At 46.2% G+C, this 20,090-nt stretch overlaps 3 protein-coding genes across 5 annotated transcripts in view; 2 read left to right on the top strand and 1 right to left on the bottom strand.

The window, feature by feature from the left end:
• lypla1 (lysophospholipase 1) overlaps positions 1 to 4,509 on the bottom strand; it is a 12,887-nt gene extending 8,378 nt beyond the window's left edge. Inside the window, exons 1-8 of one of the 3 annotated variants that reach the window (XM_056272346.1) lie at positions 4,325 to 4,509; positions 4,205 to 4,236; positions 4,062 to 4,127; positions 2,967 to 3,014; positions 2,759 to 2,829; positions 2,603 to 2,676; positions 1,506 to 1,607; positions 1 to 80 (exon numbers count right to left, since the gene is read on the bottom strand). The exon at positions 1 to 80 is cut by the window's left edge and continues 94 nt beyond it. In XM_056272346.1, the coding sequence (XP_056128321.1) occupies positions 1 to 80; positions 1,506 to 1,607; positions 2,603 to 2,676; positions 2,759 to 2,829; positions 2,967 to 3,014; positions 4,062 to 4,127; positions 4,205 to 4,236; positions 4,325 to 4,366 (515 nt within the window). In that variant the 5' untranslated portion in view covers positions 4,367 to 4,509. Of the gene's footprint in view, positions 81 to 1,505; positions 1,608 to 2,602; positions 2,677 to 2,758; positions 2,830 to 2,966; positions 3,015 to 4,061; positions 4,237 to 4,324 lie in introns of those variants that run through there. The other 2 variants (XM_056272348.1, XM_056272349.1) reach the window with 2 other exon arrangements.
• Positions 1 to 20,090, top strand: part of rps20 (ribosomal protein S20) — a 140,473-nt gene that overhangs the window by 35,739 nt on the left and 84,644 nt on the right. The window lies entirely within an intron of this gene.
• On the top strand, positions 5,408 to 18,562 carry mrpl15 (mitochondrial ribosomal protein L15). The gene is made up of 5 exons (XM_056272344.1): positions 5,408 to 5,587; positions 6,637 to 6,794; positions 7,523 to 7,688; positions 15,037 to 15,160; positions 18,140 to 18,562. Exons 1-5 carry the CDS (start codon positions 5,480 to 5,482, stop codon positions 18,475 to 18,477), a joined length of 894 nt encoding a protein of 297 aa, XP_056128319.1. The 5' UTR covers positions 5,408 to 5,479; the 3' UTR covers positions 18,478 to 18,562.

The following is a 20,090-nucleotide window of genomic DNA, read 5'->3' as shown; positions in this document are numbered from 1 at the left end:
CCTAACAGTGGAGGAACGAGAGGATCCGCTTCCCCGTGACACTGCAGCACCGAGATCTGCTGATTACTGACGACCACTGACTGGACAAGAGAAGAGGACAAAACACATATAGCAACAGTAAAGGAGGAGCTCACTTCAGAATTAAAATCTCCTGATAGTTTACTCTCCGGCACGTCATCCGAGATGTTCACGTCTTTCTTTATAACACAATACACATTTATATACTTTTATCCACTAATGCTGGTCTTGCTCGAGCTGTGATGCGACACACATTACGTGATCAGGGTGAAAGGTCACGCGTGTTCCGGTTCAGAAATGTAGAGTAGAGCGAAAAACTCTTTTCTTCTCCAACTTCAAAATCGTCCGACATCATTGTTTTACACTTTATTTTTTGTAAATGCTGTTTGACTCAGTCTTTGCACGTTCGCTCTGTAAACACTAGATCTGTTCTTCCGCCTACGTCCCGCTTGACCTTTCACCCTGATCACGTAATGTGTGTCGCATCACAGCGAGAGCAAGACCAGCATTAGTGGGTAAAGTATATAAATGTGTGTTTTGTTATAAATGTCGGCTGGTTTGTCTAGATCAGACTCTTATTCCTCGGCTGGATCGTGTCGAGACTTTGAAGCTGCACTGAAACTCACATCTGGACCTTCGACCCGTTGGACCCCATTGAAGTCACTATATGGAGAAACCCTGGAGTGTGTTCCTCAAAAACCTTCATTTCTTTTGCAATGAGAATCGTGCCTCCAATCGTGCAAAGGCATGATTAACTAAATGTATTTTTTCCAGGTACTCTCTGATATGGACTTACTGTAAAGCTTCTTTAAAACCCTATGATTGTTAGCCAGAGGAGAACTGGCCCCTGACTAGCCTGGGTTCTCCCAAGGTTTTTTTCTCCATCCAATCTGATGGAGTTTTGGTTCCTTGCCACTGTCGCCTTGCTTTTGGCTTGCTTAGTTGGGGATATTTAATATTCAACAATATTATTGAACTGTGTTGTACTACTTTCATGTTATCACTGTGAAGCTGCTTTGATGCAATCTGTATTGTGAAAAGCGCTATATAAATAAATGTGACTTGACTTGACTTGACTTGACTTTTCCACTGAAGAAAGAAACACATGAACATCTTGGATGACGTGCGGGAGAGTAAACTATCAGGAGATTTTAATTCTGAAGTGAGCTCCTCCTTTAAACGGCATTCGCAGCTCATCGTACTCCGCTTCTTTACAGCAGAATTAAAGTGTGCATCATTGATCATTAATCTGTATCGTATAAAGCGCTACATATATAAGGGTGATTTAACACTGTGGCGTTAGAATAAAAGAAAAGTTTCAGAGGTGATAGACGTTATTACAGTTTGATATAAGATTATGAAGACATTTTTTAATAACATGCCCTGATAAACTGCAGGAATATGATTGTAGTTAAACAGGTGTTAAACCATGTGATTCACACCAGTGATGTGTTCTGTAACGCTGTGAGATCGATATACTCCCCCACCTGAGAGAGCGAGTTCCTGAGGGGCAGCCAGCAGCTAAGAGCTACGACACCCGCTAGCTTCTGCCGCGCCGTCAGCGCGCTGTAGAGGGAGAGCGCTCCACCCTACACACACACACACACACACACATAGTGTGAAGAAGCTTTAAAAGATTGAAGTTTAACCGTTTTGAAGGCAATAAAGTCCATCAAAAAAAAGATAGACCGACAGACAGGTTGCAGGGTGTTTTAGCATGTTGCTAACATGTTTTAGATTCTTGCTAGCATGTTTTTAGAATTAACACATTGTTAACATGATTTAACATGTTGCTAACACAAATCAGCTCATTGCTATCAAGTTTTAACGTGTTGCTAGTATTCTTTAGCACATTGCTAGCATGTTTCTAAACAGAATTTAGCACATTAACATGTTTATAGCCGAAATTAAGACATTGCTAGCATGATATAATATATTCTTAGCATGTTTCTAGTATAATTTAGTATGGTGCTAACATGTTGCTAGCATGTTTCTAACATGACTTAACACATTGCTTTGCTTGTATGCTTCAGCATTAGCTAACGTGTTATAGCACTTTGCTAGCATGATTTAGCACGCTAACATGTTTCTAGCATGAATGAGCACACTGCTAGCACAATTTAATATGTTGCTAGCATGATTTAGCACATTGCCATTATGTTTCTAGCATGATTCAACATCTTGATAGCATAGTTTAACATAAATTAATACATCCCTAGCATGTTTTAGCATCTTGCTGACATTTTTGTAAGTTTTCGTCAATGTTAGTCTATAGGATTTTTCCATTTAATCATCATTTTAGGAAAAGCGTAAGTCGGATCGGTTAGAAAAGAGACAGTAACGCGAGTCAGAACAGTCTGGAGGTCTGAGCCAAGTTTTAGAGTTATAGCTTGAAAGTCTCAGAAGAAAATGAATGTTTAATTCTCCTGTTATCAGACAGGTTTCTTCTGTCATTTCATCTGGACCAATCAGACACTGCTGGGCGGAGTCATTGTAAACAGAGAGAGAGAGAGAGAGAGAGAGAGAGAGAGAGAGAGAGAGAGAGAGAGAGAGAGAGAGAGAGAGAGAGAGACATTGGCCTCACCTGAGAAAAGCCTCCCAACACAATCCTGTGAGACGGGATCCCGTTCTTCACTTCTTCATCGATCAGTTGTTTGACTGCGGACACATTCGAGTCGTTCACGTGTAATGGCGGATTCAGCATTCAGTTGTTCTGGCGCTAGTTTATATTATACTCAACTGCTCTCAGAAGCTCTTTTAATGCCAGATTCGTCCTCCTCGGCATCAGGGTGAAGGCTAATAATGTCAAACCTAAGAAGCACATCAGGGAAGTGTGTTTAGTAGGTGCAGAGGTGTGTGTGTAGAGGAGAGTGTGTAGTTGTAGAGTAGAGGAGTGTGTGTAGTTGTAGAGCTGTGTGAGTAGTTGTAGAGTTGTGTGTGTGTCTCACCAGGAAGGCATCGCCATGTTCATGTTGAGGGACACCGGCAGGACTGGACTTTCATGGTGAGTTAGAGGAAAACAACAACATGAGAAAGAAAGAAAGAAAGAAAGAAAGAAAGAAAGAAAGAAAGAAAGAAAGAAAGAAAGAAAGAAAGAAAGAAAGAAAGAAAGAAAGAAAGAAAGAAAGAAAGAAAGAAAGAAAGAAAGAAAGAGTAAGTATAGAGTCAGTCCTGTGCAGGGCCTTCTATATATAAGTATGACCTCTCTACTTTGCAACTCCTTCCACCATATCTGGAATAATCTTTTTGGTGACATTAATGGATGGATTCGAAACACGCTTCGTGAATCATTTGTTTAAACCAGTGATTAGTGCGTATCAAACTGCCAAAGTCATATTTAGTGTTATCAGATGATTTGGTAATTGCATTTAATAGATAGACAGCTTCAATGAAACTGCAGTTTGTTTGTAAAAGCTGTTTTTCTGCATGTTTTGACTGAGTTTCCGCTGCAGTTACACTGATCTGACCAGCAGGGGTCGCCAGCGAAACAGCGAATCATTTGGCGAATCGACTGATTAAAAACCGCTTCTTTCTCTGGTCACTAATAGGCTGCACTTTTTCTTAACGAATAAAGTTAAAGAAATATCTTACAAATTATTTACAGATTTTACCTCGTCTATGACACATCCTGCTCATTTTGTGAAGCTTTGTCCAAAACATGAATAAATGGATTATAAATACGGTGTAAATATAATGTAGAACCATAAAATCCCCTAAAAATTAAAATGTCCTTTAATTGAAAAAACAAATAAAATTTCTGTCATTTTTGACCCTCATGCGAAGAGCACCAGAGGGTTAATATTCTTTCTTAATATGCCTTCATCATCATTTGTATAATATTCCTTATTAACAGTTTTTCCTTTATACTGCAACTTCTTAGTTAAATGTAAAAGTGTGAATGTAATAATTCTGGGGGTCAAGCATTTTACAGCAAAGGTGTAATAATAATACAAAGGCAAATATCAGGTCACGTGGTACAGGATAACAGGAATGACCCATATGACAATGTGCTAAATAAATAAAAATGTATGTTTATTACATACGCATGAGGGCAGATGTACTTGACATGAGGAGCCCTGATGGCCGCCAGAGCTTGAGCCCATCCGTGTCTGAGGAGAGCACAATCTGGTCAAAAACTTCATCTAGACTGCATTCAATCATGACACATAATCGTGATACGGTTTACCCTGTGTCTCCCAGGCCGTGGAGGAATATCACCTGGAGGGGGAACACACAACAAGCTAAAAATATATAACATTTAAACCCCAAAATCTGAGGGCAATATAGCGCTGATGACGTCACTTACAGCAGCCGTTGCTTTACAAGCGGCGGGAACGATCGCTGACATGTTATTAGCGCGCGTAAAAGTCCTTCAGCTTTGTTGTATTCATGAACAGAGAACTTCAATGTCAACAGCTCACGGGAACAGTAATGACTCTGCCTCGCACTCACTCACTGACGGGCGCTTTCGGTTCATAAAGCTTCGGGTCCTTTGTGAATCATTTGTTCTGAATCAGTGATTCGGAGCGCGAATCAAACTGCCAAAGTCACGTGATTTCAGTAAACGAGTCTTCGGTACGTCATCACTAGGGGGTGATGGTCTCCGTGAACCCACGAACCAGTGTCTATGATTTTACCTTTTTACAGTCTATGGATTTTACCTGATCTCTGATCAGTTTTATACATTTGTAGACATAATGAAACATTTAATGACAAATTATATAATAAAAAGGAAGAGTTGTAGTTAAAAGTCTGCTTTGATTAGCCAAATTCACAATAAAACAAACGAAACAAGCCCTATAATATAATACAATAACTTATATTATAGAGATACTTCATATATATTTGTTAATTGCATTTAATAGATGACAGGCAGCTTCAATGAAACATTTCAGTTTGTTTTTAAAGGGTGTTTTTCTGCATGTTTTGACTGAGTTTTCGCTGCATTTACACTGTTCTGACCAGCAGGGGTCGCCAGCGTATCAGCGAAACAGCGAATCATTTAGCGAATCAATTGATTCAAAGCTTCACGAAAAGCTTCGTTTCTCCTGTGAGGTTTAAGGTCAGAACCTGCAACCCTAGTGTAAATGCTGCCCATTTTATTATAGATCATAATTTTATACTATTCATCTGATGATTCGAGTGTTATTTAGAACTGAGTTCGTGAACGATTGCAGAAATATTGAAACATTAACAATTTTATTGGAAGTTCTATTTTTTAACATTATTAATACACCTCAACCTTGTGGCATAATAATTTATGATGGTGCGTCACAATTAATGGTGAATAATTATTTTTCACAGTTTACTACTGTTTGTAACTTAGTTTTAACCGATATTTCAGTGAATCCAAATATGCCATGTGACTTTTATTATTGTTCGTTCTCGGATGTGCTTCCGGGTTTCGCACCACGTGAGCCTCCCCATGTCACCTGTCCTTGACTAGCATTTCTCCTGCTCTATGATGTCTGTGAGCAAGACAACAGCGGGGAAAACCATCGATATCGTGAAGAATCTGCCTCGCGTTACACTCGCAAACCTGCGACCCAATCCCGGCGCGAAGAAAGATGTGAGTTTGTTCTGCGAGGCGATATAATGGAGATGATTAGCGTGCTAGCATGATCAGATGCTCAAAACTGGAGTTGAGACACGCTCTTATAATATTCTAAAATTACCTTATAAGTTTTATAATGAAAGTAGTCGTTGTAGGTAGGACATTTATGAAGGATTAATTATCCTTAAATTTAGTGAGAAAGTCTTACATTCATAAAGTTGTGACATGAAAAATAATCTTCCTCAGTATTTTTGTCCAATAGAAATATCCAAATCTCTTTTAATCAAGACAGTTACTTGAGATGCAAAAATGCAGAAGAAAACTAGCAAAAAATATATATGAGTTATAGAAACTTCCCTTTGAAGTTTTTTCTGAGCCCGTTGGCAGATATTTATTCTCATTTTAACCACAAAGTCACTTTATTTTGAATACAGAAAACAAGACTTCATATTTTGTCAGTTTGTATGTCCAGTTAATTATCTTGATTTGTGAATTTTTAGACGATATCTGTCTGTTAAAGTCGCCCTGTGGTGAAACTCCAGCTTTTAATGTTGTTTATGTGTCTATGTGGTGTTTTTAATACGCTTTAAGACACACCATGTGTAAGTTCATAAGTCGACAGCATTGCTGAGTATTTCCTCCTTAAAACTGCAGTGAACCAAAGACAGTCTCAAAAACACGGTTTGAAATCGCTGGTGTTTCTGACGTCACAAACGACCTTGTAACCAATCAGATCAACGTGTGATCGTCAACCAGTGGATCTCTGAGCTGAGGGAGTGAGTGGAGGCGGGGCTCATTTGCATATTCATAGACCCGCGAATACTAAATGAGGCAAGGGTGTCGAGTTACATTCAAGATATTTTAAGGAAAAAACATTTATACATGTAATTTTGGTGATCAAAGATGAGTTTTAAGGTATAAAATTATAAACTACAGGGGGACTTTAAACCTTTTAAATTTTAAATGTATTAAAATCGTGCAGCTCTACTAGAGAGCATCGCGCTCCCTTCGGTGTGTTCCCCGCACCTCCTCGGCCTTGAGCTGTGCGTCTTGTTTCCGCACAGGAGAAGCGCAGGGGCCGAGGGCTTCACGGAGGGAACCGGAGCGGCCGGGGTCACAAGGGCGAGCGGCAGCGAGGGAACCGGCCGCGGCTGGGCTTCGAGGGCGGCCAGACCCCCTTCTACCTCATCATCCCCAAATACGGATACAACGCCGATCACAGGTAAAGCGGTCAGCGGTGCAACCGTACGCTCAGCTCCCCGCGGTCGGCACGCGGTGATTCGCGGATCAACTGCTAAATTTAACCATTATAGAGTGAAACTTTATCATTTGTACGTGTTTTGTCTTGCCATTTACACACTCAAATAATTTTAAACGCGGAAGAAGAGCCGAAAATCGGGGCACACTCACACACACTCACACACACAAACCGGATGTTTGTCAGTTTATTCGCTCTTAAAGTGACAACAGCCTAATATTCCTGCTGTTGTCTGTCATTAATGTTAATAAAACAACAAAATACAGCTTCAACAAAGATGAAACTATATTTAATTTCTACAGTGAACAAATAGTGTTATTTTACATTTAGGCTTAATTATTCATTTCTGTACCTGAATACCGCTGTCAGAGTTTGTTTCTTTGTTATTTGTATTCATCTCTGCTTGTTATTTTTTTATATTTGTTCTTATTTTATCACTGATTGTCCACAAATGTTCGAACTTTATCAACTAGGCTAGTAGTTTTGATGTGCTATCGAAGAACTTCAAGTGAGATTTAAGTAATAAATGAAAAGCAAAGTTACCCCCCCCCCCCCATTTATTTTTTGCTGATCCGAACCGTGAATTTTGGGATCCGTTCCTCCACTAATAACGGTGATGCTGTGTACCGCTGCACACACACTCTCTTCCGTAGGCTGATCTGTGTGTGTGTGTGTGTGTGTGTGTGTTCCAGCCGCCGGCCGCAGTATCCCCCTCTATCCCTGCGGAGGCTCCAGTACCTCATCGATCTGGGTCGCATCGACCCAACACTGCCCATCGATCTGACCCAACTGGTCAACGGCCGCGGAGTCACCATCCAGCCTCTGAAGAGAGACCACGGCGTCCAGCTCACTGACGAGGTTCGTTTGTGTGAGTGTGTGTGAGAGTGAGTGTGAGCGTGTGTGCGAGAGTGAGCAAGTGTGAGTGTGTGAGCGAGAGTGAGTGTGTGAGCGAGAGTGAGTGTGTGTGCGAGAGTGAGTGTGTGTGCGAGAGTGAGTGTGTGTGCGAGAGTGAGTGTGTGTGCGAGAGTGAGTGTGTGTGCGAGAGTGAGTGTGTGTGCGAGAGTGAGTGAGTGTGCGAGAGTGAGTGAGTGTGCGAGAGTCAGCGTGTGTGCGAGAGAGAGTGAGTGAGTGTGCGAGAGTGAGTGTGTGAGTGAGTGAGTGTGTGTGAGAGAGTGAGTGTGTGAGTGAGTGAGTGTGTGTGAGAGAGTGAGTGTGTGAGTGAGTGAGTGTGTGTGAGAGAGTGAGTGTGTGTGCGAGAGTGAGTGAGTGTGCGAGTGAGCGTGTGTGCGAGAGAGAGTGAGTGAGTGAGTGAGCGAGAGTGAGTGAGTGAATGGTAAATGGTAAAATGGTAAATGGACTGCATTTATATAGCGCTTTCACAGACCCAATGGCCACCAAAGCGCTTTACATTTGCCTCACATTCACCCATTCACACACTCATTCATACACCAACGGCGGTGTCTGCCATACATGGCGCCATCCAGCTCATTGGGAGCAGCCGGGGTTAGGTGTCTTGCTCATGGACACCTCGACACTTGGTCAGGTGGAACTGGGGATTGAACCACCAACCTTTCGGTTTGCAGACAACCTACATAAACCACTGAGCCACTGCCGCCCCTCGAGTGTGCGAGAGTGAGTGTGCGAGAGTGAGCGAGTCTGCGAGAGTGAGCGTGTGTGCGAGAGTCAGCGTGTGTGCGAGAGAGAGTGAGTGTGCGAGAGTGAGTGAGTGAGTGTGCGAGAGTGAGCGAGTGAGTGTGCGAGAGTGAGTGAGTGTGCGAGAGTGAGCGAGTGAGTGTGCGAGAGTGAGTGAGTGTGCGAGAGAGAGTGAGTGAGTGAGAGAGTGAGTGAGTGAGTGTGCGAGAGTGAGCGAGTGAGTGTGTGAGAGTGAGCGTGTGTGCGAGAGTGAGCGTGTGTGCGAGAGTGAGCGTGTGTGCGAGTGAGCGTGTGTGCGAGAGTCAGCGAGTGTGCGAGAGTGAGCGAGTGAGTGAGCGTGAGTGAGTGAGTGAGTGTGCGAGAGTGAGTGAGTGAGTGAGTGAGCGAGAGAAAGTGAGTGAGTGAGCGAGAGAAAGTGAGTGAGTGAGCGAGAGTGAGCGAGTGAGCGAGAGTGAGCGAGTGTGCGAGAGTGAGCGAGTGTGCGAGAGTGAGCGAGTGTGCGAGAGTGAGCGAGTGTGCGAGAGTGAGCGAGTGTGCGAGAGTGAGCGAGTGTGCGAGAGTGAGCGAGTGTGCGAGAGAAAGTGAGTGAGTGAGCGACTGTGCGAGAGTGAGCGAGAGTGAGCGAGTGTGCGAGAGTGAGCGAGTGTGCGAGAGAAAGTGAGTGAGTGAGCGAGTGTGCGAGAGTGAGCGAGAGTGAGCGAGTGTGCGAGAGAAAGTGAGCGAGAGTGAGCGAGTGTGCGAGAGTGAGCGAGTGAGCGAGAGAAAGTGAGCGAGTGAGCGAGAGAAAGTGAGCGAGTGAGCGAGAGAAAGTGAGCGAGTGAGCGAGAGAAAGTGAGCGAGTGAGCGAGAGAAAGTGAGCGAGTGAGCGAGAGAAAGTGAGCGAGTGTGCGAGAGTGAGCGAGAGTGAGCGAGTGTGCGAGAGTGAGCGAGAGTGAGCGTGTGTGCGAGAGAAAGTGAGCGTGTGTGCGAGAGAGAGCGAGAGTGAGTGAGTGAGTGTGCGAGAGTGAGTGAGTGTGCGAGAGTGAGTGAGTGAGTGAGAGTGAGTGAGCGAGTGTGCGAGAGTGAGCGAGTGTGCGAGAGTGAGTGAGTGAGTGTGCGAGAGTGAGTGAGTGTGCGAGAGTGAGTGTGTGAGTGTGCAAGAGTGAGTGAGTGTGTGAGCGAGAGTGTGCGTGAGTGAGTGAGTGAGTGTGCAAGAGTGAGTGAGTGTGCGAGAGTGAGAGTGAGTGAGTGAGTGTGCGAGAGTGAGAGTGAGTGAGCGAGTGTGCGAGAGTGAGTGAGTGAGTGTGCGAGAGTGAGTGAGTGAGTGTGCGAGAGTGAGTGAGTGAGTGTGCGTGAGTGAGTGAGTGAGTGTGCGAGAGTGAGTGAGTGAGTGTGCGAGAGTGAGTGTGTGAGTGTGCAAGAGTGAGTGAGTGTGTGAGCGAGAGTGTGCGAGAGTGAGTGAGTGAGTGTGCAAGAGTGAGTGAGTGTGCGAGAGTGTGAGTGAGTGAGTGAGTGTGCGAGAGTGAGTGAGTGTGCGAGAGTGAGCGAGTGTGCGAGAGTGAGCGAGTGTGTGAGAGTGAGTGAGTGAGCGAGTGTGTGAGCGAGAGTGCGAGAGTGAGTGAGTGTGCGAGAGTGAGTGAGTGTGCGAGAGTGAGTGTGCGAGAGTGAGTGAGTGTGCGAGAGTGAGTGTGAGAGTGAGAGTGAGTGAGCGAGTGTGTGAGCGAGAGTGAGCGAGTGAGTGAGTGTGCGAGAGTGAGTGAGTGTGCGAGAGTGAGTGAGTGTGCGAGAGTGAGTGAGTGTGCGAGAGTGAGTGAGTGTGCGAGAGTGAGTGAGTGTGCGAGAGTGAGTGAGTGTGCGAGAGTGAGTGAGTGTGTGAGCGAGAGTGAGCGTGTGTGCGAGAGAAAGTGAGTGAGTGTGCGAGAGTGAGTGAGTGTGCGAGAGTGAGTGAGTGAGTGTGCGAGAGTGAGCGAGAGAAAGTGAGTGAGTGAGCGAGAGAAAGTGAGTGAGTGAGTGAGCGAGTGTGCGAGCGAGAGTGAGCGAGTGTGTGAGCGAGAGTGATTGTGTGAGCGAGAGTGAGTTTGCGAGAGTGAGTGAGTGCGAGTGTGTGAGCGAGAGTGAGTGAGTGTGCGAGAGTGAGTGAGCGAGTGTGCGAGTGAGTGAGTGTGCGAGAGTGAGTGTGTGAGTGTGCAAGAGTGAGTGAGTGTGTGAGCGAGAGTGTGCGAGAGTGAGTGTGCAAGAGTGAGAGTGAGTGTGCGAGAGTGAGAGTGAGTGAGCGAGTGTGCGCGTGTGTGAGTGAGTGAGCGAGTGTGAGTGAGTGAGAGTGTGAGTGTGCGAGAGTGAGTGAGCGAGAGTGAGTGAGTGAGTGTGCGAGAGTGAGTGAGTGTGCGAGAGTGAGTGAGTGAGCGAGTGAGTGAGTGTGCGAGAGTGAGTGTATGAGTGTGCAAGAGTGAGTGAGCGAGTGTGCGAGAGTGAGTGTGCGAGAGTGAGTGAGTGTGCGAGAGTGAGTGAGTGTGCGAGAGTGAGTGAGAGTGTGCGAGAGTGAGTGAGTGTGAGTGTGCGAGAGTGAGTGAGTGTGAGTGTGCGAGAGTGAGTGAGTGTGAGTGTGCGAGAGTGAGTGAGTGAGTGAGCGAGTGAGTGAGTGTGCGAGAATGAGTGTGTGAGTGTGCAAGAGTGAGTGAGTGTGTGAGCGAGAGTGTGCGAGAGTGAGTGAGTGAGTGTGCAAGAGTGAGTGAGTGTGCGAGAGTGAGAGTGAGTGTGCGAGAGTGAGAGTGAGTGAGCGAGTGTGCGCGAGTGTGAGTGAGTGAGCGAGTGTGAGTGAGTGAGAGTTTGCGTGAGTGAGTGAGTGAGTGTGCGAGAGTGAGTGAGTGAGAGTGTGCGAGAGTGAGTGAGTGCGAGAGCGAGTGTGCGAGTGTGCGAGAGCGAGTGTGCGAGAGTGAGTGAGTGTGTGAGCGAGAGTGAGTGAGTGTGTGAGCGAGAGTGAGTGAGTGTGTGAGCGAGAGTGAGTGAGCGAGTGTGTGAGCGAGAGTGCGAGAGTGAGTGAGTGTGCGAGAGTGAGTGAGTGAGTGAGTGAGTGTGCGAGAGTGAGTGAGTGAGTGTGCGAGAGTGAGTGAGTGAGTGTGCGAGAGTGAGTGAGTGAGTGTGCGAGAGTGAGTGAGTGAGTGAGTGTGTGAGCGAGAGTGAGTGTGTGAGCGAGAGTGAGTGTGCGAGAGTGAGTGACTGTGCGAGAGTGAGCGAGTGTGCGAGAGCAAGTGTGCGAGAGCAAGTGTGCGAGAGTGAGCGAGTGTGCGAGAGTGAGCGAGTGTGCGAGAGTGAGCGAGTGTGCGAGAGTGAGCGAGTGTGCGAGAGTGAGTGAGTGTGCGAGAGTGAGAGTGAGCGAGTGAGTGAGTGTGCGAGAGTGAGTGTGTGAGTGTGCAAGAGTGAGTGAGTGTGTGAGCGAGAGTGTGCGAGAGTGAGTGAGTGAGTGTGCAAGAGTGAGTGAGTGTGCGAGAGTGAGAGTGAGTGTGCGAGAGTGAGAGTGAGTGAGCGAGTGTGCGCGAGTGTGAGTGAGTGAGAGTTTGCGAGAGTGAGTGAGCGAGAGTGAGTGAGTGAGTGTGCGAGAGTGAGAGTGAGTGAGCGAGTGTGCGCGAGTGTGAGTGAGTGAGCGAGTGTGAGTGAGTGAGAGTTTGCGAGAGTGAGTGAGCGAGAGTGAGTGAGTGAGTGTGCGAGAGTGAGTGAGTGAGAGTGTGCGAGAGTGAGTGAGTGCGAGAGTGAGTGTATGAGTTTGCGAGAGTGAGTGAGCGAGAGTGAGTGAGTGAGTGTGTGAGCGAGAGTGAGTGTGTGAGCGAGAGTGAGTGTGTGAGCGAGAGTGAGTGTGCGAGAGTGAGTGACTGTGCGAGAGTGAGCGAGTGTGCGAGAGTGAGCGAGTGTGTGTGCGAGAGTGAGCGAGAGTGAGCGAGAGTGAGTGAGTGTGCGAGAGTGAGTGAGTGTGCGAGAGTGAGTGAGTGTGCGAGAGTGAGTGAGTGAGTGTGCGAGAGTGAGTGAGTGAGTGTGCGAGAGTGAGTGAGTGTGTGAGCGAGAGTGAGTGAGTGTGTGAGCGAGAGTGAGTGAGCGAGTGTGTGAGCGAGAGTGCGAGAGTGAGTGAGTGTGCGAGAGTGAGTGAGTGAGTGAGTGAGTGTGCGAGAGTGAGTGAGTGAGTGTGCGAGAGTGAGTGAGTGAGTGTGCGAGAGTGAGTGAGTGTGTGAGCGAGAGTGAGTGTGTGAGCGAGAGTGAGTGTGAGTGAGCGAGTGTGCGCGAGTGTGAGTGAGTGAGCGAGTGTGAGTGAGTGAGAGTTTGCGAGAGTGAGTGAGCGAGAATGAGTGAGTGAGTGTGCGAGAGTGAGAGTGAGTGAGCGAGTGTGCGCGAGTGTGAGTGAGTGAGCGAGTGTGAGTGAGTGAGAGTTTGCGAGAGTGAGTGAGCGAGAGTGAGTGAGTGAGAGTGTGCGAGAGTGAGTGAGTGCGAGAGTGAGTGTATGAGTTTGCGAGAGTGAGTGAGCGAGAGTGAGTGAGTGAGTGTGTGAGCGAGAGTGAGTGTGTGAGCGAGAGTGAGTGTGTGAGCGAGAGTGAGTGTGCGAGAGTGAGTGACTGTGCGAGAGTGAGCGAGTGTGCGAGAGTGAGCGAGTGTGTGTGCGAGAGTGAGTGAGTGTGCGAGAGTGAGTGAGTGTGCGAGAGTGAGTGAGTGTGCGAGAGTGAGTGAGTGTGCGAGAGTGAGTGAGTGTGCGAGAGTGAGTGAGTGTGCGAGAGTGAGTGAGTGAGTGTGCGAGAGTGAGTGAGTGAGTGTGCGAGAGTGAGTGAGTGAGTGTGCGAGAGTGAGTGAGTGTGCGAGAGTGAGTGAGTGTGCGAGAGTGAGTGAGTGTGCGAGAGTGAGTGAGTGTGCGAGAGTGAGTGAGTGAGTGTGCGAGAGTGAGTGTGTGCGCGAGAGTGAGTGAGTGTGCGAGAGTGAGTGAGCGAGTGCGAGAGTGAGTGAGCGAGTGTGTGAGAGTGAGCGAGTGTGTGAGTGAGTGAGTGTGCGAGTGAGCGAGTGTGTGAGCGAGAGTGATTGTGTGAGCGAGAGTGAGTGTGCGAGAGTGAGTGAGCGAGTGAGTGTGCGAGAGTGAGCGAGTGTGCGAGAGTGAGCGAGTGTGCGAGCGAGTGAGAGTGTGTGAGCGAGTGAGAGTGAGTGAGTGTGCGAGAGTGAGTGTGCAAGAGTGAGTGAGTGTGCGAGAGTGAGTGAGTGTGCGAGAGTGAGAGTGAGTGAGCGAGTGTGCGAGAGTGAGTGAGTGTGCGAGAGTGAGTGAGTGTGAGTGTGCGAGAGTGAGTGAGTGTGAGTGTGCGAGAGTGAGTGAGTGTGAGTGTGCGAGAGTGAGCGAGTGTGCGAGAGTGAGCGAGTGTGCGAGAGTGAGCGAGTGTGCGAGAGTGTTCGAGAGTGAGTGAGTGAGTGTGCGAGAGTGTGTGAGTGTGCGAGAGTGAGTGAGTGTGCGAGAGTGAGTGAGTGTGCGAGAGTGAGCGAGAGTGAGTGAGTGTGAGCGAGTGTGTGTGCGAGTGTGAGTGTGTGTGTGTGTGCGAGTGTGTGTGAGTGAGTGTGCGAGTGTGAGCGAGTGTGTGTGCGAGTGTGAGTGTGTGTGTGTGTGCGAGTGTGTGTGAGTGTGCGAGAGTGAGTGAGCGAGTGTGCGAAAGTGATGCTAGTGTGCGTGAGTGAGCGAGAGTGAGTGAGTGTGTGTGCGAGTGAGTGTGTGTGCGAGTGTGAGTGTGCGAGAGTGAGCGAGTGTGCGAGAGTGAGTGTGCGAGAGTGAGCGAGTGTGAGTGTGTGTGTGTGTGCGAGTGTGTGTGAGTGTGCGAGAGTGAGTGAGCGAGTGTGCGAGAGTGAGTGAGTGTGCGAGAGTGAGTGAGTGTGCGAGAGTGAGTGAGTGTGCGAGAGTGAGTGAGTGTGCGTGAGTGTGCGAGTGTGAGTGAGTGTGCGAGAGTGAGTGAGTGAGTGTGCGAGAGTGAGTGAGTGTGCGAGTGTGCGAGAGTGAGTGAGTGTGCGAGAGTGAGCGAGAGTGAGCGAGTGTGCGAGAGTGAGCGAGTGTGCGAGAGTGAGCGAGTGTGCGAGAGTGTGCGAGAGTGAGCCAGTGTGCGAGAGTGAGTGAGTGTGCGAGTGTGAGTGTGCGAGAGTGAGTGAGTGTGCGAGAGTGAGTGAGTGTGCGAGAGTGAGTGAGTGTGCGAGAGTGAGCGAGTGTGTGTGTGAGTGTCTGTGAGTGAGTGAGTGAGTGAGTGTGCGAGAGTGAGTGTGTGAGTGAGCGAGTGTGCGAGAGTGAGTGAGTGTGTGTGCGAGAGTGAGTGTGAGTGAGAGAGTGTGAGAGTGAGAGAGTGTGAGTGAGAGAGTGTGAAGTATTTGTAGCCTGTGGATTGGGACGCAGCTCATGTCACCTGATCAAACTCTTCCGGTCATTAAAGCAATCCCGCTGTGCTGAAGCCGCCTGGGATCAAGCTCGAGTTTAAGGCCTATGAACTTCTGTAAAGCACTGTTTATTCATCCAGGTGGTTTTCATTGAAGTGTGTGTGTGTGTGTGTCTGTGTGTGTGTGTGTGTGTGTGTTTCAGGGTGCTGATATATTCTGTGCGAAGGTGAACCTGGAGGTGCAGGTGGCGTCAGAGAAAGCCATCGCTGCGGTCGAGAGGAACGGCGGCGTGATCACGACTAGCTACTACGACCCGCGCAGCCTCCGTCAGTATACGCTAATGCTAACCCTGATTCAGCTAATGCTAACCCCACGCTAACCCTGATTCAGCTAATGCTAACCCTGATTCAGCTAATGCTAACCCTGATTCAGTGCAACACAGATCCATTACAGCCCAAGAGGGCGATAAACAACATCATATCGAGATCGCAATGAAATATACGCTACCTGTCAAAAGGAATAAATTACACTTTACTATATATTAGGGGTGTAACGATTCATCTACTACATCGATGAATCGATTTATATTCCTATGATCCAACTACATCGATCTGTGCTCGGCAAGTTGGCCTTCCGGACGACATATATCGATCCAACATCGTTTTAAAAGGTAATCAATCGATTTTATCGATACTAGGAAATAACGCATTGGATTTAAGCAGGTCAGTCTTTGGATGTTTTTTCTTAGCACTTTTAATGATAAAGGCGTTAAACGTTACTCGATTCAGTCATTCATTCGCGACAAGACAAAAAAGATCGCGTTGACTGTGACACACACACACAGAGAAAGACTCGCGCCAGTATCGTGCATGCGCACAAGACAGCACGCCAGAATACAGCTCTCTTTCGCGCTTGAACGAACAATAACACACACAATTATGCCAAAATGTCTTTTTGTCCAGTATCTTAACACGAGAGCAGTCTTACGATGGCCGTAAAGAGTTGTGACTCGTGAGAGAATGATGAGGCGCGTGTGAGATCTGCGTCTCTGTCAGCGGCTGGTCTTAAAGGGACAGTACACAGTGGCCACTAATTATCTCTGTCGTTAAAGTTAATCAAAGAACAAAGGGAACAGAGAAAAACACTCAATGCTCTTGACTAAATAACTTTTGTAACTTTAATAAGGATTATTCTATAATGTATAATGTTTGCAATTGCAGCGCAGACTGTTGAACTTAATTCAATATCTGTATCTCCTACCTGTTAGACAGGAATGTCCAGACATTTTTGTCCAGACATCAATGGCTTATTGATCATTATAGGTGTTATTAATCATCTAGTTGTTGTTACAAGTTTGAGAAATACACATTTCAGCATCACTAATCTGTGTGTGCATTTTCCTTGAGAACCAAGCAAGTTCACTCATGAAATCATTTGTTTATTATATCGCAATTGCATATCGCAATATTGACCTCAATAATCGCAATATGACATTTTCCCCAAATCATGCAGCCCTAGTTTATATCTAGAATTAATTGATACCTGATTGATTCCCTTACAAGAAACATGAATCTAGGAAACTTTACCCGCACTGTCCAGTAAGGTATTTATTTCAGTCACACTGGTTGAATTTTTGGCTAAAAAGTTACTGAATCGATTTCAAGTCACTGAATCGTTTTGGATCGTATCGTTCTAAATGAACCAATATCGTCCTTGAATCGTATCGACAACCACGAATCGTGATACGAATCGAATCGTTGTTAAAACGAATCGTTACACCCCTACTATATATTCAGTTTTAGTTTGTCATAATATTTAACAATATTACTGTTTTTTGTTTGTATTTTTAATCAAATAAATGCAGCCTTGGTGAGCAGAAGACTCTTCCCGATCGTAGTGTGTGTCGATCTCTGGAGCACCTTTTATATAAACTTAAACAATTTAATTAAGCTTTTAAAATGTAATCAAGTGAAAATATAATTGATTTAGCAATGCATGTCAAATAAGATGCACTGCAGAACTGTGAAGCCACACAGTGTGTGATATTCCACACACTCTTGATATGATGCGTTTATCGCAATCCAGAGGCTCATGGGAGCATCGTTGGGATAGATCAAACCCGTACTGATAAGATTTCTGTGTGTGTGTATGTGTGTGTCTGTTTGTGTGTGTCTGTTTGTGTATATGTGTGTGTGTGTTTGTGTGTGTCTGTTTGTGTATATGTGTGTGTGTGTTTGTGTGTGTGTGTGTGTGTATGTTTGTGTAAACGTGTATACGTGTGTGTGTGTGTGTGCGTGTATATGTGTGTGTGTATGCTTGTGTATACGTGCGTGTGTGTGTGTATGTTTGTGTATGTGTTTGTATATGTTTGTGTGTGTGTGTGTGTGTGTGTGTGTCTGCGTATGTTTGTGTATACGTGTGCGTGTTTGTGTATACGTGTGTGTGTGTGCGTGCGCGTGTGTGTATGTTTGTGTATACGTGTGTGTGTATGTGTGTTTGTGCGTGCGTGCGTGTGTGTGTTTGTGTGTGTTTGTGTATACGTGTGTGTGCGTGCTTGCGTGTGTGTGTGTGTGTGTGTGTGTGTATACGTGTGTGTGTGTGCGTGCGTGTATATGTGTGTGTGTGTGTGTATGCTTGTGTATACGTGTGTGTGTGTGTGTGTGTGTGTGTGTGTGCGTGCGTGCGTGTGTGTGTGTATTTTTGTGTATACGTGTGTGTGTGTATGTGTCTGTTTGTGTATATGTGTGTGTATATGTTTGTGTGTGTGCGCGCGTATGTGTGTGTACGCGTATGTGTGTACGCGTGCGTTTGTGTGTATGTTTGTGTATACGGGTGTGTATGTTTGTGTATACGTGTACGCGTGCGTTTGTGTGTGTGTGTGTGTGTGTGTGTGTGTGCGTGCGTGCGTTTGTGTATACGTGTGCGTATGTTTGTGTATACGTGTGTGCGTGTGTGTTTGTCTATATGCGCGTGTGTGTATGTTTGTGTATACGTGTGTGTATATGTGTGTGTGTGTGTGTGTGTGTGTGTGTGTGTGTGTGTGTGTATGCTTGTGTATACGTGTGTGTATGTTTGTGTATACGTGTGTGTGTGTGTGTGTGTGTGTGTGTATGTGTGTGTATACGTGTGTGTGTGTATGTGTGTGTATACGTGTGTGTGTGTATGTTTGTGTATACGTGTGTGTATATGTGTGTGTGTGTGTGTGTGTGTGTGTGTGTGTGTATGCTTGTGTATACGTGTGTGTATGTTTGTGTATACGTGTGTGTGTGTGTGTGTGTGTGTATACGTGTGTGTGTGTGTTCCAGAAGTCCTCATCAAGCCCGTGCCCTTCCTCATGTCTGGCGAGCCGATCCCCAAGCGTCTGCTTCCCGGTGAGGAGCTTCTGCCGTATTACACCGACGCCAGTAACCGCGGCTACCTGTCGGACCCGGCTCAGGTGCGGGCCGCGCGCGTGCGTCTGGCGCAGAAGTACGGCTACCGGCTGCCGGACGTCGGCGCGGACGAGCACTTCGAGATGCTGGCGCAGAGGAAGGACCCGCGGCAGATCTTCTTCGGCTTGGCTCCCGGATGGGTCGTCAACATGGCCGACAGGAAGATCCTCAAACCCACGGATGACAGAGTCCTGCGCTACTACGGCTCTTAGGTCTCCGTGTCTGTGTGTGTAAAGTCAATGTTGAAGAACTGATGATTAAATTAAATTTCTGTAATAAAAAGCTGATTCCACGGTCTGTGCTTATAAATGTATTCAGTTTGTAAAGCGTTATGACCAGAGCCTGAGACGAACACTCGTCAAGCGCCGTGAGACTGGAGAAATCAGCGACGGCGAGTTCATGAACACGGTTTGCAATCGCTGGCGTTTCTGACGTCACAAACGACCTTGTACAACATGACATCATGACTTTGCGTAAACATACACGCCACTTTCAATTCAAGTGGCGTGTTATCTATACGCATTTTGAAATATCCGCGTGTATGTCCACGCCGAAATCTTTTGCGTGTATGTCTACGCCATTAAATGTCCGAGTGATTCCGCGTGTATGTCTACGGATTATTCTATAATGTATAATGTTTGCAATTGCAGCGCAGACTGTTGAACTTAATTCAATATCTGTATCTCCTGCCTGTTAGACAGGAATGTCCAGACATTTTTGTCCAGACATCAATGGCTTATTGATCATTATAGGTGTTATTAATCATCTAGTTGTTGTTACAAGTTTGAGAAATACACATTTCAGCATCACTAATCTGTGTGTGCATTTTCCTTGAGAACCAAGCAAGTTCACTCATGAAATCATTTGTTTATTATATCGCAATTGCATATCGCAATATTGACCTCAATAATCGCAATATGACATTTTCCCCAAATCATGCAGCCCTAGTTTATATCTAGAATTAATTGATACCTGATTGATTCCCTTACAAGAAACATGAATCTAGGAAACTTTACCCGCACTGTCCAGTAAGGTATTTATTTCAGTCACACTGGTTGAATTTTTGGCTAAAAAGTTACTGAATCGATTTCAAGTCACTGAATCGATTTGGATCGTATCGTTCTAAATGAACCAATATCGTCCTTGAATCGTATCGACAACCACGAATCGTGATACGAATCGAATCGTTGTTAAAACGAATCGTTACACCCCTACTATATATTCAGTTTTAGTTTGTCATAATATTTAACAATATTACTGTTTTTTGTTTGTATTTTTAATCAAATAAATGCAGCCTTGGTGAGCAGAAGACTCTTCCCGATCGTAGTGTGTGTCGATCTCTGGAGCACCTTTTATATAAACTTAAACAATTTAATTAAGCTTTTAAAATGTAATCAAGTGAAAATATAATTGATTTACCAATGCATGTCAAATAAGATGCACTGCAGAACTGTGAAGCCACACAGTGTGTGATATTCCACACACTCTTGATATGATGCGTTTATCGCAATCCAGAGGCTCATGGGAGCATCGTTGGGATAGATCAAACCCGTACTGATAAGATTTCTGTGTGTGTGTATGTGTGTGTCTGTTTGTGTGTGTCTGTTTGTATATGTTTGTGTGTGTCTGTTTGTGTATATGTGTTTGTGTGTGTGTGTGTGTGTGTGTGTGTGTGTGTGTGTGTGTGTGTGTGTGTGTGTGTGCGTATGTTTGTGTATACGTGTGCGTGTTTGTGTATACGTGTGTGTGTGTGCGTGCGCGTGTGTGTATGTTTGTATATACGTGTGTGTGTATGTGTGTTTGTGCGTGTGTGTGTTTGTGTATA

The sequence above is a fragment of the Rhinichthys klamathensis genome, unplaced genomic scaffold (assembly GCF_029890125.1).
Source record: "Rhinichthys klamathensis goyatoka isolate OS25496 unplaced genomic scaffold, OSU_Roscu_1.1 h1tg000334l_1, whole genome shotgun sequence".
Taxonomy (NCBI): domain Eukaryota; kingdom Metazoa; phylum Chordata; class Actinopteri; order Cypriniformes; family Leuciscidae; genus Rhinichthys; species Rhinichthys klamathensis.
The sequence above is the reverse complement of the archived record's forward strand: the minus strand, read 5'-3'. Positions and strand labels throughout refer to the sequence as shown.